The sequence below is a fragment of the Nilaparvata lugens genome, chromosome 6 (genome assembly GCF_014356525.2).
Source record: "Nilaparvata lugens isolate BPH chromosome 6, ASM1435652v1, whole genome shotgun sequence".
NCBI lineage: Eukaryota > Metazoa > Arthropoda > Insecta > Hemiptera > Delphacidae > Nilaparvata > Nilaparvata lugens.
Genome location: NC_052509.1, coordinates 65310363 through 65327522, shown reverse-complemented (window position 1 = coordinate 65327522; position 17160 = coordinate 65310363). Strand labels below are relative to the sequence as shown.

The 17160-nt window shown below is 34.4% G+C and overlaps 1 protein-coding gene across 1 annotated transcript in view; it reads right to left on the bottom strand.

Annotated features, from left to right (window-relative positions):
* Positions 1-17160, bottom strand: part of LOC111058843 — a 62812-nt gene that overhangs the window by 43055 nt on the left and 2597 nt on the right. Inside the window, exon 2 of the mRNA XM_039431733.1 lies at positions 9712-11731. Within this exon, the coding sequence (XP_039287667.1) occupies positions 9712-11729 (2018 nt within the window). The 5' untranslated portion in view covers positions 11730-11731. The remainder of the gene's footprint in view (positions 1-9711; positions 11732-17160) is intronic.

The following is a 17160-nucleotide window of genomic DNA, read 5'->3' as shown; positions in this document are numbered from 1 at the left end:
ACTGAAAAGATAAGACTTTTTTGAAATGCCATGTATTGTTGTAATCTACACAAACTAATATTCGTGCACTGAATACTCAGTGCAAGTCAGAATTACAATAAAGAGGAAACTGAGCACACCTCAATTTCCAACTCTTGAAATTCCTAACAAGTTTCTTTCTTGAGCTCGGATTATAAAAGAAGCAGGGCAATGTTCCCAAAACAAATGAGTAATTTTGCAAAATATTCAATGTTTTACTGTATAATAGAACAAGGTACGGTAATATTATTATTTTATAGTTTCTGGAACTTGGAAGTATAATTTAATACTACTGTATCTCAAAATGAAGGAATAGACCTAAAATAGATAATTCTGTTAGGTTTATTAGTATAATTGAAGTATAATTTAATACTACTGTATCTCAAAATGAAGGAATAGTCCTAAAATAGATAATTCTGTTAGGTTTATTCTATTAGGCCTAAAATGGATAACTGTCCAGAAATAGCTCGGATAATTCTACGACATTCCAATTCTGTTGAGTAATCAATAATATATATTTTTTTAAATAAATATTGACAAATGGAAATAAATTAGAAGTTGCATTTGTTTTAATGCTAATTAATGAATAATAATTATTAAACGAAAATCCAATTAAATGCTGTAAATCACCTCGAAGACGTCTAGCTGTTTACCCTGTTGTCAATATTTGCAGTAGCAGAAGTCTAGCTAGAAGTCTTCGAGGTAATTTACAGCATTTAATTGGGATTTTCGTTTAATAATAATTGAATATTGACAATATTCAATCAAAAATAGTAGTTTTGAATAAAACTTGCAAGACGTTTCAAACTTGAAGAACATCATCCACGTTCTTCTAAACTTTGATAAGTTCATAGCAGCAGAATATTTCCGTTAAGAAATCTATAATATTGATTATCAATATATATTTATACAAAGTGACACAGAATAACGGGAACTTTTAAAAACGCCATAAAACAATAGTGGGAAGGGCAAAAATTATTTTATTCAAACTAATCTAAAGTTCAAGACGTGCCATTTGAGTATTATTAATAACATCTATCACTTTTTGACAGTTACTTCTTTAAGATGGCTTCCTCCAGAACGAATACAATCTTGAAATCTGTGTTGACGATTCCTCATTGATCGCTGCAACAACTCATCTGGGATATTGCGGATTTCATTTTGAACTCTGTTTTAATTTTTAATTAATTCCAAATAATTGATGAAATTGTTAGCGAAATCCACTCTGCACGGCATTTAATGGCAACTGTGCGAGTGAATATTGTTTAGTAACCGTGTAATCTAAAGGTGCGCACAGTCTTTCGCTCTGCTCCGCAACCGAACGTCACTCCAGCAGAGCGATTGATGATCGACCGGGGAGCAACAGTTGTTCGACCGGGGAACGCGAGAAGATCTAACATCTTCCGTAACGTTCATGATGGGTGCGCGGGCGGAGCGACTGTGGTACGATGGCGGTACGAAGGCGGAGCGTGCTCGGTGCGCGTTGGAAGTGCGTATATGTGTACGCAGCTTGACGATTAGGTTGCGTTTCCTGGTCCCATGATCTGTCCACCTGCGATTTTCTGTTTGTGGAGCTATCTCAAATCAAACGTTTCACAACTTGACCAATAACTGAGGTTGAATCATAAGAGACAATTCAAAATGAAATTAGACATATCCTAGCTGAAATGTTGCAGCAATCGTTCTGGAATCTCAACACAGATTTCAAGAGTGTATTCGTGCAGGAGGAAGCCATCATAAAGAAGTAATAATTACTTCTAATTACAATAATTATTACAAGTAATAATTACAATTATTGTCAAAAAGTGATAGATATTGATAATAATTCTCAAATGGCAAGTCTTGAACTTTACATTACTTTGAATAAAATCATTTTTGCCCTTCCTACTAATGTTTTATGGCATTTTTGAAAGTTCCCGTTATTCTATGTCACCCTGTATTATCAATAAATAAATAAAAATATATATATATATTATATATATATATATATATATATATACCGGACCAAAAACCTTCAAATTTGGTAGGTATGTTCAGTTGGCCCTTTAGAGGCGCACTAAGAAATCTTTTTTCAATATTTCAACTCAAAGGGTGGTTTTTAAGGGTTTAAAGTTCGTCTTTTAGCATGTATATTCTTCTTATTCTCTTAATTATAATTGAAAAATGTCCATACCATATGTTAATATAGAACTATAATCTAGATAGAGTACCTCTTCGAAACAGTTGTTAACTGGTAACTAAATTAATAATTTTGTCAGGATGGCATTAAGTTGAGTTGTCTTTGTTAGGTTGGCACCAAGTTGAAGATTGAAATGCATTTATCGCGGAAAAATTGATTGGGCACTGCTACTTCAATCAGTGCTATTCCTGGGAATATTATATTACTAGCCGTCAGGCTCGCTCCGCTCGCCATATCCGTTTAGCCAGATGTTTAGTCTGGACCCCCGACTGGATCGTCCTAACATATGATAAAAATGCAGGCGAGCGACGCGAGCCTGCTGATCTCATTCTTGGACGATCCAGCCGGGGGTCCAGGGGGCGGAGCCCCCTGTGTAGACGGATATGGCGAGCGAAGCGAGCCTGACGGCTACTTTATTTATATTTACAATAAATATATTATTTATTATCAATAAATATTCAACATTATTCATTTAATTAGCCATATTGTAAGAAGAGGTTCTAATACAATTCTGGATCAAGTGAGAATTCTACATAATATATATAGTGAGATAGCTTATAACATCAACTGTATTATCAAGGTATCTTGCCTGTGGATAAACACTGTAAAATACATAATGAATTTCAACTAGAGAATAAATCAATTGAGTAATAAGGTCAACTAGCGAGACAATAATCAAGGAAAACTGGTACTATACTGAGTTTCAGTTTAAACTGTCAGTATTCCTCAATGAATAACACCACTGTTTCCCATTCAATCAATACTGACAGATATCCTCTCCATACTCAACATTCAACTGACAATATGGAACTCAATAGCTTCAACAAAAATAATTGAAAGATGATAATCATTGCTTGAAGTTTTCAAACCTTCATAAGGCCTTCACCATTATCTGAATGGATGCTATTGTTTGCAGAATAAGGTATGCAAGTATATTATATTAATAATCAAGAGTTGGTTAACAGCTGGTTAAACATAGTTCAAGTACAGCAGTATCAATGAGAGTTGAACGCTGTTCTGTCAGTGAGCTAGCAGAATATGGAACAGTTATCTCCGCACGGCGACAACAAATTATCAGACTCTCAATAATTATCAAAATAATTGGTGTCAATTATTGGATTTAGACATGAATATTCATTTAAAATGTCTACTAATAAAATTGAGATTTGGAAAATTGGGTCTAGCTTCAACCCAAAATACCACATAAGACTTTCAATTATCAAAATAATTGGTGTCAATTATTGGATTTATACATGAATATTCATTTGAAAATATGTCTACTAAAATGATTTAGAAAATTGGGTCTAGCTTTAACCCAAAATACCGCATTCATGAATATTCAGTTAATAAGTTCTACTAGAATCAAGATTTAGATATTTGGGTCAAGCTTTCAACTAAAAATACCAAATTTATAAAAAATCAAGATTCAAGATTTATAGCATTCACCTCATCAAACTACTAGAATATATTTAAATTTAATTTCAATAATTTATTATAGAAGCCTATTAAGAAAAAATAAATACCTTACTAGAATCTAGTAAGATTACTATATTGCAATATTCGCAAATTGTAAAATAATAGACCGAGCGAAGTGAGGTCTAAGATTCAAGTCGACGGTTTGGCATTTCTCTTAATGTTTAAATGTTTATATGTTGCGCATTTACGGTGAAACGCGGTAATAGATTTTCATGAAATTTGACAGTTATGTTCCTTTTTTAATTGCGCGTATATACAAGGTTTTTGGAAATTTTGCATTTCAAGGATAATATAAAAGGAAAAATGAGCCTCCTTCATACGCCAATATTAGAGTAAAAATCAGACTATAGAATTATTCATAATAAATCAGCTGACAAGTGATTACACAGATGTGTGGAGAAGCCAGTCTATTGCTGAATTTCCATTAGGTCTATAGTTTCAATCCGGTACTTGTGGATGAGAATATTGCGTGAGGTCTACTGTTCACAGAGCTACTAGTATAATAAATGTATATGTAAAACAGAACTAGGGATTATAGTAGGTAGGTGGTAGATTCACTCATCTCTTACCATCATCATCATCATCATTATCATCATTCTTCCTACTACCCACGCAAAAGCATGGAGTTATGTGGGCTTTTTACTCTCAGTAAAAATTCTGATTATACTTATTTCAATCTAACAATGTAAACGCAGATGGCAAAAAACATTTTCGTTCGAATCTGGCAGACATGTAATAGAATGATGTACGAGTAGGCTATATTATTAAATTGCTTGAATTAAGGTATGAGCAAACTAAAATTTTCGTAATATTTTAAAATATTAGCGGAACACAAGTAGGTAAAGCATAGAAAAAAGATAGCATAAGAAGATATTCCATGGTATAGGTCGTTTATGTTCCAAATTTCAAGCCGATTACTGTAGACTACTGTCTACTATTATTACTGTTTTGGACGGATAGTGTAAGAACGACACAGTATGAGATACTACCATCGTCACATAGCTTCACATAAAACAACTACTATAACTATCGGCTTGAGTTGACAGAGAAATTTGAAACATAAACGTCCTATATCATTGGATATTTGGACTTTTTAACATCAAAATGAACTTTATTCCTAAGTGAAAAGTGTAAATTTAAAGTATTGTGCTGACTATAACCTTAGTGTCCGGTTTCCCATTAGGGAACTTTGGACTATATACGGCGAGGTGGAACTACCCTTGGGTCTCCCCACCATTCAAAGCCATATGCTAATAATAATAAAAACAATCTTCTTATACTATGTTTTCTCTTAAAGTGCTGAATGAGTTCGTAAAATAAGCATGTCAAAAATAGTACAAAATTGCAAGTTATAGAATTTCCAAGAATTATAATTACAAGATTTCCCCGAATATCGTTTATCAATAGATGCCAAGCAGACATAAATTGAAAATAACGATAAATCAGTAATTTGTGAATTGATTTGCAGTGACATATGAATTTGATAAGGAGAGACTCATTGATAGCTTTGGAAAGAATAAACAGGGCTTTGATATTTCAATGACGATCATGCAGTTTTTTATACAATGAGAGACACACATCACATGATGCGGGGGAGTGAGGGGAATGATACATGTTATCGTGCTGAGCACAATAAAACATAACGCAATCATTTCGTTAGTCACCGCTGATATCAATGTGCGATAAAAATCCAAATTTTTGCAACCAAAAATTCCATGTGATCTCATTCAATAATATTCTTAATATTCTTTCCGAAGAATGGACATTGATATGTCCAAAGCTCCGCCAATTTATGTGGATGCATAACAATATGATTATTATCTATAGTTATTATATTACAAATTGCTTTTTCATATCATATACAGTTCAATAATTATTTTCTTAGTCTATATTATGTAAATTCATCTATAATCTTGCTGTATTGTAAGCTATTGTATATAAGTGTATAAGCCAGTATATATTTTAATCTACATAAATAAAGTACTCAATCAATCAATCAATCAAAATTCATTCTGCAGAATTTATTGCTTGTTTGATCTCTAAACTTTTTACTGGGAAACAACTTTCAAGGGGCTGCTTCTTAATATAAACTGTTTTGTTGGAATTGACGTTTATGCCCCACGATACCGACATACAGTGAAACAATTAGTAATATACTTTTTCTAATGAAGTATTTATTGTCAATAAAATGGAATATTATTGTTATAATGTAGTTCATTTTGAGTTGAAGCCACAAGGTAATTCAATCCAGTTTGAGCTTTTTCTGTGCAAACGGCCCTCAGGGTCGCTTTCTCCAAAAGCAAAAAAGTTTAAATAACAGATGAAAATTACTGAGATATTTCAATTATTCAAATTATTTAATTTGGATTTTTGTTTCATAATAAATGTTAAAATTATATTAACCTAGCAATTTCTGTATATCTGTAGTATGTATTTTTATATTTGGTTATTTATTATGTCCAACGGATCTCGAAAACGGCTCTAACGATTTTCACGAAATTTGGAACATAATAAGTTTATGATATAAAAATTCGATTGCACTAGGTCTCATCCTTGGAAAAACTCGCTGAAGGACATGAAAAGGATATTAATTATTCATCCTTGGAAAAACAGATGATAATTTTGTTCGGGGAAGATTTTGTTAATTCGGGGAAGAAACAGTTTTGGGCTGTGCCTGTTAGTCCTTCCCCAATCATTTTGAAGAATTGTGTTCTGTTTATCAATAAATAAATAACGAGCGAAGCTCGGTGCCCCGATATTGAATGTTAAAATAATATTCTAGTTCAAATCATCAGCTGACTCATTTGGAACACACTAAAAAAAATGTGACCATACATTGATTAGACAGGTTTAATAGTTGAACCAGCTTTGAAGAAAGCTATCCTTAGGCCTAAGAATATGTATCCTTAGATACCTAAGATTAGATAATCCTAAGCTATCCCTAGGCTGCTGTAAGCAGCATCTCGGTTTCAACTGATATAGATCAGCTGTTGGTTTAAACCTGGAATGAAACCCAATATAATCATTGCGACCATACATACCTTCTTATAATCATAGAATAGCTGTTTTCACCTCGACGACACTACACGACAAGACAGGAAGCTCTCCGATTGGCTGATTCTCAGCCAATCGAAGAGCTTCCTTTCCTATCATGTCCGTGCCGTATCGTAAGTGTGAAAATATACATTCTATGATTACATGAAGCATTGATTAGAACGAGTTTCATTCCAGGTTTACACTAACAGCTGATCTATCTTCGTTTAAACTGAGATTGAGCATACGGGACTGAGGGCCAAATGCACCATCTATGTTTCACGCTAAACCACATTTACTTGTAGATGATATGGTTGCATTTAACATAATGTTTCATACGGAGTTTAAACGAACAGCTGACATTTCTCCGTTTAAGGGCCGTTTGCACAGTGCCAGTTTAAACTAAATTTCATCTTAAACTGGATTAAATCTATATCAAGTATCATCTGTTATGATGTGATTAATTTTGAGTTTAAGCCAACAGCTGATTGAATTCAGTTTGAACTTTCACTGTACAAACGGCCCTAAACCGAGTAGCTGCATACGGGCCTAAAGCTGCGTTTACACCAAAGTTATTAACAAAATGTTAATAACTTAATCCTTATAGATTCTATTAGATTGAACGTAACTTATCATACACATGATGAACATAAAATATGTGTCAAGTTCCGTTCAATCTGATAGAATCTATTCTATTCTAGAATCTAATCCGTTCATGGAATCTATTAGATTGAACGGAACTTGACACATATTTTATGCTCATCACGTGTTTGTCAAGTTCCGTTCAATCTAATAAAATCTATAAGGATTAAGTTATTAACATTTTATTGATAGCTTTGATGTAAACCCAGCTTAAGAGTAATAGCTGGTAGTGTAGCATGCAAATTTTAATCACATAACTTGGAAGGAAATAATTTCGGTTTTTGGTATTTGAGAACATTCTGGTGTGAAAAAATAATTAATTAATTAAAAAACAGGTATCAGCGTTAAACGTAGATGGTTCATATGACCCTTAATCAATCAAACTTAATGAATTACAATATTCAATTAAATATATTTGATGAATTAAATGTAATATTATTGTTATAATGTAGTTCATTTTGAGTTGAAGCCACAAGGTAATTCAATCCAGTTTGAGCTTTTTCTGTGCAAACGGCCCTCAGGGTCGCTTTCTCCAAAAGCAAAAAAGTTTAAATAACAGATGAAAATTACTGAGATATTTCAATTATTCAAATTATTTAATTTGGATTTTTGTTTCATAATAAATGTTAAAATTATATTAACCTAGCAATTTCTGTATATCTGTAGTATGTATTTTTATATTTGGTTATTTATTATGTCCAACGGATCTCGAAAACGGCTCTAACGATTTTCACGAAATTTGGAACATAATAAGTTTATGATATAAAAATTCGATTGCACTAGGTCTCATCCTTGGAAAACTCGCTGAAGGACATGAAAAGGATATTAATTATTCATCCTTGGAAAAACAGATGATAATTTTGTTCGGGGAAGATTTTGTTAATTCGGGGAAGAAACAGTTTTGGGCTGTGCCTGTTAGTCCTTCCCCAATCATTTTGAAGAATTGTGTTCTGTTTATCAATAAATAAATAACGAGCGAAGCTCGGTGCCCCGATATTGAATGTTAAAATAATATTCTAGTTCAAATCATCAGCTGACTCATTTGGAACACACTAAAAAAAATGTGACCATACATTGATTAGACAGGTTTAATAGTTGAACCAGCTTTGAAGAAAGCTATCCTTAGGCCTAAGAATATGTATCCTTAGATACCTAAGATTAGATAATCCTAAGCTATCCCTAGGCTGCTGTAAGCAGCATCTCGGTTTCAACTGATATAGATCAGCTGTTGGTTTAAACCTGGAATGAAACCCAATATAATCATTGCGACCATACATACCTTCTTATAATCATAGAATAGCTGTTTTCACCTCGACGACACTACACGACAAGACAGGAAGCTCTCCGATTGGCTGATTCTCAGCCAATCGAAGAGCTTCCTTTCCTATCATGTCCGTGCCGTATCGTAAGTGTGAAAATATACATTCTATGATTACATGAAGCATTGATTAGAACGAGTTTCATTCCAGGTTTACACTAACAGCTGATCTATCTTCGTTTAAACTGAGATTGAGCATACGGGACTGAGGGCCAAATGCACCATCTATGTTTCACGCTAAACCACATTTACTTGTAGATGATATGGTTGCATTTAACATAATGTTTCATACGGAGTTTAAACGAACAGCTGACATTTCTCCGTTTAAGGGCCGTTTGCACAGTGCCAGTTTAAACTAAATTTCATCTTAAACTGGATTAAATCTATATCAAGTATCATCTGTTATGATGTGATTAATTTTGAGTTTAAGCCAACAGCTGATTGAATTCAGTTTGAACTTTCACTGTACAAACGGCCCTAAACCGAGTAGCTGCATACGGGCCTAAAGCTGCGTTTACACCAAAGTTATTAACAAAATGTTAATAACTTAATCCTTATAGATTCTATTAGATTGAACGTAACTTATCATACACATGATGAACATAAAATATGTGTCAAGTTCCGTTCAATCTGATAGAATCTATTCTATTCTAGAATCTAATCCGTTCATGGAATCTATTAGATTGAACGGAACTTGACACATATTTTATGCTCATCACGTGTTTGTCAAGTTCCGTTCAATCTAATAAAATCTATAAGGATTAAGTTATTAACATTTTATTGATAGCTTTGATGTAAACCCAGCTTAAGAGTAATAGCTGGTAGTGTAGCATGCAAATTTTAATCACATAACTTGGAAGGAAATAATTTCGGTTTTTGGTATTTGAGAACATTCTGGTGTGAAAAAATAATTAATTAATTAAAAAACAGGTATCAGCGTTAAACGTAGATGGTTCATATGACCCTTAATCAATCAAACTTAATGAATTACAATATTCAATTAAATATATTTGATGAATTAAATGTAATAACTTGAATGACCTACCTGTGCTTGACGTCCCGCATCACTTGTATACTGCAAATCGTGTCCAACTGTATGAAATCCTTGGTGCAAGCCCCGTTCTTCTCCACAGTAAACGTCAGCTTTCCCTCGCTCAGCTGACACCATTTCGGAACAAAATCCTTTTGCTTCTCACCACCAGACGACGACCGGAACACGAAGCCTCCATGAATCCTGGAGGACGAAGGATCAGGCACCGGTCGTTCTAAATCCTGCTTCAGAGGTTCCTGGTCCAGTTTCTGATTAGATTTACTGATACGTCTCATTACACCTGGTGACCAGTTCGACCCGTCCGCCACTGCTTTTATGGCTCGTTTCATACTTGTCCACCTCACAAGATTTGAAGCTTTCCTCTTCCCTGGGGAACCTTCCCGCTCGGGAGATTCGGACAAGGAGCGACAATCGGCTTCCTCGTCTTTCCCCTCTTCAACAACCGGGATCGGTGTAGCAGTTTTCGGACTACCGACAGGACTATTTTTCGGACTATTTTCTGTGGACACCTTCACCACATCCCCACCACTGTCCTCCTTCTTCCTGTGGTACAGATAGTACTCCACATCGTTGGGTATGTTCTTGGGAGACGAATTCGTTGGGGACAGTGTAGTAATCGAATCAAATCGTTCAGGTGGTACAGGGATCGGTATTGAACCCTCGGAATACATCTCACAATCCTCAACACTCGGCTCACTTTGTTCTCCATCGATCACACTATCATTCTCTTCGCTTTCCTTCAACGCACTGTACGGTATGTTTTCATAGAGAGGATCAAACTCTAGAATCACAGATTTCGAGGGATACAGACGTCGGTTTCGAGCTCGAATCCGAGCGTCTTCGTCGAGGTTTGACTGGCGTTTCAGTGGCGAGGGACTCCAGTTGTCGTACAGCTCATTGGCGACAGATAACGAACTAGCCAAGCTGTCGGGTTGGGAAGCTGATACACTGTACTCTTCACTACTAGTCGAACTTTTATCAGAAGATTTATTTGAGTCTTGTTTCGTACCACCAATCACTACCACCCCTCCCAAAGGTAGTTCCGAGTAGATATTAGAGGCAGAGCTGAAGTTCAACCTATCTTTCAACATGACATTCTCGTAAGTTTCACTGCGGGGTCGGGCTGGGTTGTCCACAGAATCATAAAAACACCACGATTCGGATCGTTTCACATCTTTTCCTCTACTAGATTTAAGTGTGTCATTGAAAGAGCCCTCGGAATCACTGTCTTGGAACATACTCAGCTTCTTCATGATTGGTAGTTCTTCATAGTATGAATTTGTATGAGATTGAGTCTCCATGATGGAAGGAAGTGTGTAGTTTTCATAGCTGTGTCCGCCGCCGGAATGACCGGATCTGATAGACACTTCGTCGTAGAGAGATTCGTCGGGGAGAGGTGGTGGGGGGAAGGGAGGTGGAGCGCTCTCCTCAAGGTCATCCGAGGTCAAACTTTCGTTCTTCACACTTCCACCATCCACACTCATGGGGGAATCGAAAGATATGCTGCTAAATATCTCTTCACCGGGCAGGGATTGACATCTCTCGTAGGGTTTAGCTTCAAGATTTGCCGGGGAAGGGAACACAACCGAAGCACACTGTCGTTTATATAGCATCCCTTTAAAAGATTTCTCCAAACGCACACTAACGTTTTTGGTGCCTTCAATGACAGCTTTCCCTTTTTCCTGCACACACCCCGATGCGGATTTCATTTCTTTTTTCAAACTTTTCGTCAACGTATTGTAGCCTTTGGTCAGAGTCTCCTCAATCACACTACCACTTCGCCCCCTGGATTCGTTGTTCTTCTTGTCTTCAGATCCGCTGCTGTTGATACTGCTGCTGCTACCGGCGCCTTCCATGAACCCGTTGACGGATTGGGTGGTGGTGGTGGGGGGTTTGTTGGCGTCCATGACGGAGCGTCGCGGCAACGGCACAGGTTTCTTGACTCGAGGTGCGATGGGACTCCGGGAACGAGGGGGAGGTTCAGGGCGCTGCAACCCAAGGCCACCTTCCATCACTGTAAAAAAAAACAAAAAAAAAATTAAAATTAATCAAAAAACATTGAGATTACAATAGTTTAGTTTTACTCTTCAATGTTTGATTCCATTACGAACTGCTTGTTAAATAATCACTTTGAACAATTAATTACGACATAGCAGTCAGTTTAGTTTTATGTGAAAAATGTGCATGAACTATAAACTATATTTACATAAACATGTAAGATTATGGTGTTATTGACCCATTTCTCCTGTATAGACCTCAAAGTCAGATGCCAGTATAACATGGCGAAACGATTGCCACTTGAAAAATCATGGAATATGCACATATTTTCCAATTTTACGAATTTACTACCTACGTTCCTATGTATCAAAACTATTTTTTTAAATATTACTTATGATTAGTAATCGAATGAAGTTGATGCTTTTATAGTCCAGTTAATATAGACATCAAAAAGGGGGTGTGCTTGCAATATATATTGTAGTTCTGATTTTTTTATATATCATTTAGATACATGAGAGAAGTACAGAAACAATATTAAGTCCAGAACCATGAAATTTCTCCAAGCAAAATTTCCTTGTGCTAGATAAAGAGTAGCCCAAAAAACTCGTATTTTCGGTTCATTTTCCAGTTTCAGCTATTTCTGCCAAATCCAGTAATCGGACAGAAAAATTTGCTCTCGCTTTTTCCTAGATTAAACAATTCTGAATAAAATGAGATCATTCGGAACATTTTTAATTTTGAGATCAAAATGAGATCATTTTTAATTTTAAAAACCAAAATCCATCAAAATTGATTTTCTCTTCAAATTTCACTCATTTTTGAAAAATCGTAATTCAGTACTCATTAGAGATAGAGAGTTCCGAATGATCTCATTTTATTCAGAATTGTTTAATCTAGAAAAAAGGCAAGAGCAAATTTTTCTGTCCGATTAACGGATTTGGCAAAAATAGCTGAAAACTAGAAAATGAACCGAAAAGACGAGGTTTTAGGCCACCCTGTACCTAGCACAAGGAAATTTTGCATGGAGAAATTGGTTCTAGACTTCTCTCATGTATCCAAATAATATTATATAAAAATATCAGAACTACAATATATATTGCAAGCACCAAAAACTGACTGGACTATCAATGTTGTGGATTAATATGACCACACATTACAATGCTTTCATTGATGATATTAAACAGTCTAGCATCTGAAAAAGTGTAATAGCATAGAGTGATTAACCTAAACGAAAAGAGTAAATAAAAGAATTCATTAAAAAGTTCAGTTGACCAATAACAACTCGATTATTATTGTTGCTAAACAGGAATAGTTCCTGGGGTTTAAAAGTTCAAATGGATCTGAAATTTCGCTTGGGATCAACAAGTTAATATAAAAATTGTACGAAATAATTTGATAATTTGTACGAAAACAGAACCTATAAGAGTTAGGTATTACTTTGTAAGCAAGGATCGCCAATAGAAACAAAGACTTTCAAGCTGACAATGTGTCAATATTCATAAAACTTGACCAGTAGAGAACTGATCAATACATTAGTCAATTATACTGTATAAATAATACACCAATTGAGTACTTGGGAACTAACCGCAATTCAATACCATTATCAACACACAACTCTGATTTGAAAACTACTACTACTACCATAGAGTAAAAGATACTATTTGAGACTTGTATTAGTTATCTCTGATACTACTATACTAGGTACTGGAATAGTAAAATTAATAGTAAGTAGTAAGTGTAATTATACAGATAAGAACAAAAATTCTAGAGCCACTTAGTATTCATTAAGAATTCATTAGACGTTATTGGAAATTAATGTATTTGGAACAATCAAACCTAGATTTTTCAAGTGGAACTTCACATTAATGAACAAATTGACTCATTCAAAAACTAATGCTTACTGTGGGTTATTTAGATGGGAATTATAACTACTGTACAGTAGTATGAACAATTTTTAGTGAATTAATTTTTCATCAATATTTATTATAAACCTTATTACTAGCTGACTGTTCATAGATGAAGGCGGTGAATATGATTTACATTACTTTATTTATTTTATAACATTGTTGATATTCCAGATAGGAATACTTGTGAACAATTCTAATATCATGAGTACTATACATAATATATGAAACTGGTTTATTATAGTTATCATGTGATAGTTGACCGAGCGAAGTGAGGTCTAAGATTCAAGTCGACGGTTTGGCATTTCTCTTAATAATGTTTAAATGTTTGAATGTTTAAATGTTTATATGTTGCGCATTTACGGAGAAACGCGGTAATAGATTTTCATGAAATTTGACAGGTACGTTCCTTTTTTAATTGCGCGTCGACGTATATACAAAGTTTTTGGAAATTTTGCATTTCAAGGATAATATAAAAGGAAAAGGAGCCTCCTTAATACGCCAATATTAGAGTAAGAATCAGACTATAGAAATATTCATCATAAATCAGCTGACAAGTGATTACACAGATGTGTGGAGAAGCCAGTCTATTGCTGTATTTCCATAAGGTCTATAGTTTCAATCTGGTACTTGTGGATGAGAATACTGCGTGAGGTCTACTGTTTACAGAACTACTAGTTTACTTGTCAATTATATTCATGAATTATGTTCATAAATTACACATAGGCTACAAATTGAATCAAGTAGAGAAGGTAATTTATTATTTATTTATGGAAAGCCAGGAACAATGACTCTTTAATTCAAGAAAGTCTGGTGGGACAATTTGATAGCATATGGAGTCTTTATTGTGAATTGATATTGTTAAATTTTATTTAATAAGGATGGAACTTCCAATCAACATTGTAAATCGATTTGGATGCACAGAGAAAAATCTGCATGCTTTTTCACTTCTTCATGTTAATGTGAATGGAAATTTTCTACTGTTTGGAATAAGCAAGCAATCAGCAACCATGAAAATTTACTTGGAAAATTTGCATAGATAATATTAATAGCGTAATTCCTAGATTAGTGTACAGTGTAATCCAAAAAGATTTATGGAACTAGTGCATTTTGCTAGAATCTCAGTATCTCAGTCTACATCCATTATCAGTAACGTCTAGTATTAGTCGGTTAATGTGGATCTTCTATATCTAATTATACAACAAAAGCGCTTGAAAGCTTCTTTCAAGCCATCAAGTGCTTGCATTTAGGAGTGGAATGAGTCAAGTGGTTCTTAATTTCATGATTCATGACACAGTTTCTTAGATTTGATAGAATGTTCAAGTGCTTTCTTGATTTTCAACATATCTATCAAATTGAATAAGTGTCAAGCCTTATTTCAAATTGAAAATCTATAGTCGATAACTATCAAAGCCATTACATGTTATTGATTTTAACAGGATTGAAATATTATAAATGGTCAACGAACTTTCGAGAAATGTGAGGCTTTGGAAGTTGAAAATCTGTAAAGAATATAAAACTACATTATAATGTGAAAAAATGAGAGTTTGAAGAAGGCATAAACTTTTTTTTGTATTAAGTGATGTACGTGTACTCAATATTAAATTAATATGAGGAGTTTAGTGTAAACGAAGTAGCTAAGAGAGAGTGGAAAACTTATTGAAACTGGAAAACTCATTGGAACTGAAAAGCTTTCTCTAATAAAACAATTGCCTACTAGTAACAATTGAACGCAATACGCAGTAAATGAATATTTCCGATTATTTGATTGTTATTTTCTCTCATTTCTTTCTTATTAATTCCGTTCTTTTGTGTAACAAATCTATATTCAATAATGTTTGTTTTGGCTAAAAAATTTTATAAGTTGTAAGTCACTATAAGATGTAATTTTTCTATTGGTGTGATAAATAATAAATAAATAGATTTAAATATGATTTTATAATAATACAATAATTGATGGATTATATCATTTATAAAAAGATTTAAACTTAGATCTCAAGATTCGATCTTTATAAGATTATAACTCAATTTAATACTGTATTCTTATTCTGTATTGAATACATAAGATAAGCGTTATACAGTCCAGCAAAGGCCCGGTTTCACAAAAGCCGGTTACATTTTAATCGTGATTAATGTCACGAGAACCAATCAGAGAAGGCGTTTTTGAAAAGACGGCTTCTCTAATTGGTTCTCGTGAAATTAATCACGGTTAAAATTTAACCGGCTCTTGTGCAATTGGCACAACATGTGATAATCATGATCGTGTGATTCAAGTTTGCTACTAGAAATCCCTAGAATCAAAAAAATAAAAACATAAATGTTGAATTGACTACATAATAATTAATGTTCTTCAAAACAAATTAACTACCTATCGATTTCAAACTAAAAATTTCTTGGGTGAAAAAGAGGCCCTAAGGAACGTCCCGTTTCTCATCAAACTGCAACTTATTTGGCAATGAGAGTGGGAGAAAATATGAACTAATTGTCAACAAAATACCAAAACGATTCAGGATAAACATTGTAAAAACTTATGACATCATTCTTAATTTTTCAAAAAAATATAAAATTGATAACAGAATAATAAATGACGATTTGTAATCTAGCGTAAACGTAATAACATAAAGAGGCAGATTCCATTCATCACGTAACTTCTTGCTTAGTCTTTTAATATACTATATTATGACGATAGATGTTAATCTACATATTTATTACGGTAGTCTATGCAGAAGCAACATCATAGCAAAAGAAATTACACGACACAAAAATCTAGCTCTATAAAATTATGACATCTAATTTGATTTACAACTCATAAATCAATAGAAGATAGCTTGATAATTTATTCCCGAGCTTTACCGTAAGAGAAATAGTTGGAGTTTCAAGCCTTTGCTTGTTAAAGCACCAACCTGGACAACGCTGGGACACCATTGGTGTACTAATGTAATATATGGAGGAGTCATAATTGAAATCCTACTTAGGGTAACAACGTAGTGAGGAAGTAGAGATAGAGGTATAGGAACAGGTCGAGGTCGATATAGAAATGCAGGATTCCCCTTAAGCCTCTATTGTTGGAGACAAGTATCCTCACAGTAATCTCGATATACATCCTGGAATCCATCATCCTGGTAGTAAACCGAAGTTCGGCTTCAAGGCGAGATAAGCACGACTACAGAACACGCAACATGGATGACATAAGCCTCCCTCAGCATCGACTTGAAAAGTATAGTAACTCTCCAGCCTATTCGGGGGTATACCTGTTTAACCTGCTCCCTAGCAACATAGAATCCTTAGTGAACAGCCAGACCTTCATAAGAGGCCTAAAACAAAACCTGATGGACAGACCATACTATAGCATCACAGAATTCAATGATGATCATCACACTTTCTCACAACTTAAATAAAGGTTAACACCGACACCCCACAATGGGACGAGAGGGACCATTCCCCGGCCAATCAAACTGATAGATAGATGACTTTTATTTACACTTTACAATAAAAGTGATGTGGGCGAAATTGAGGCAATAAAAGCCCCCTCTTCCATTTA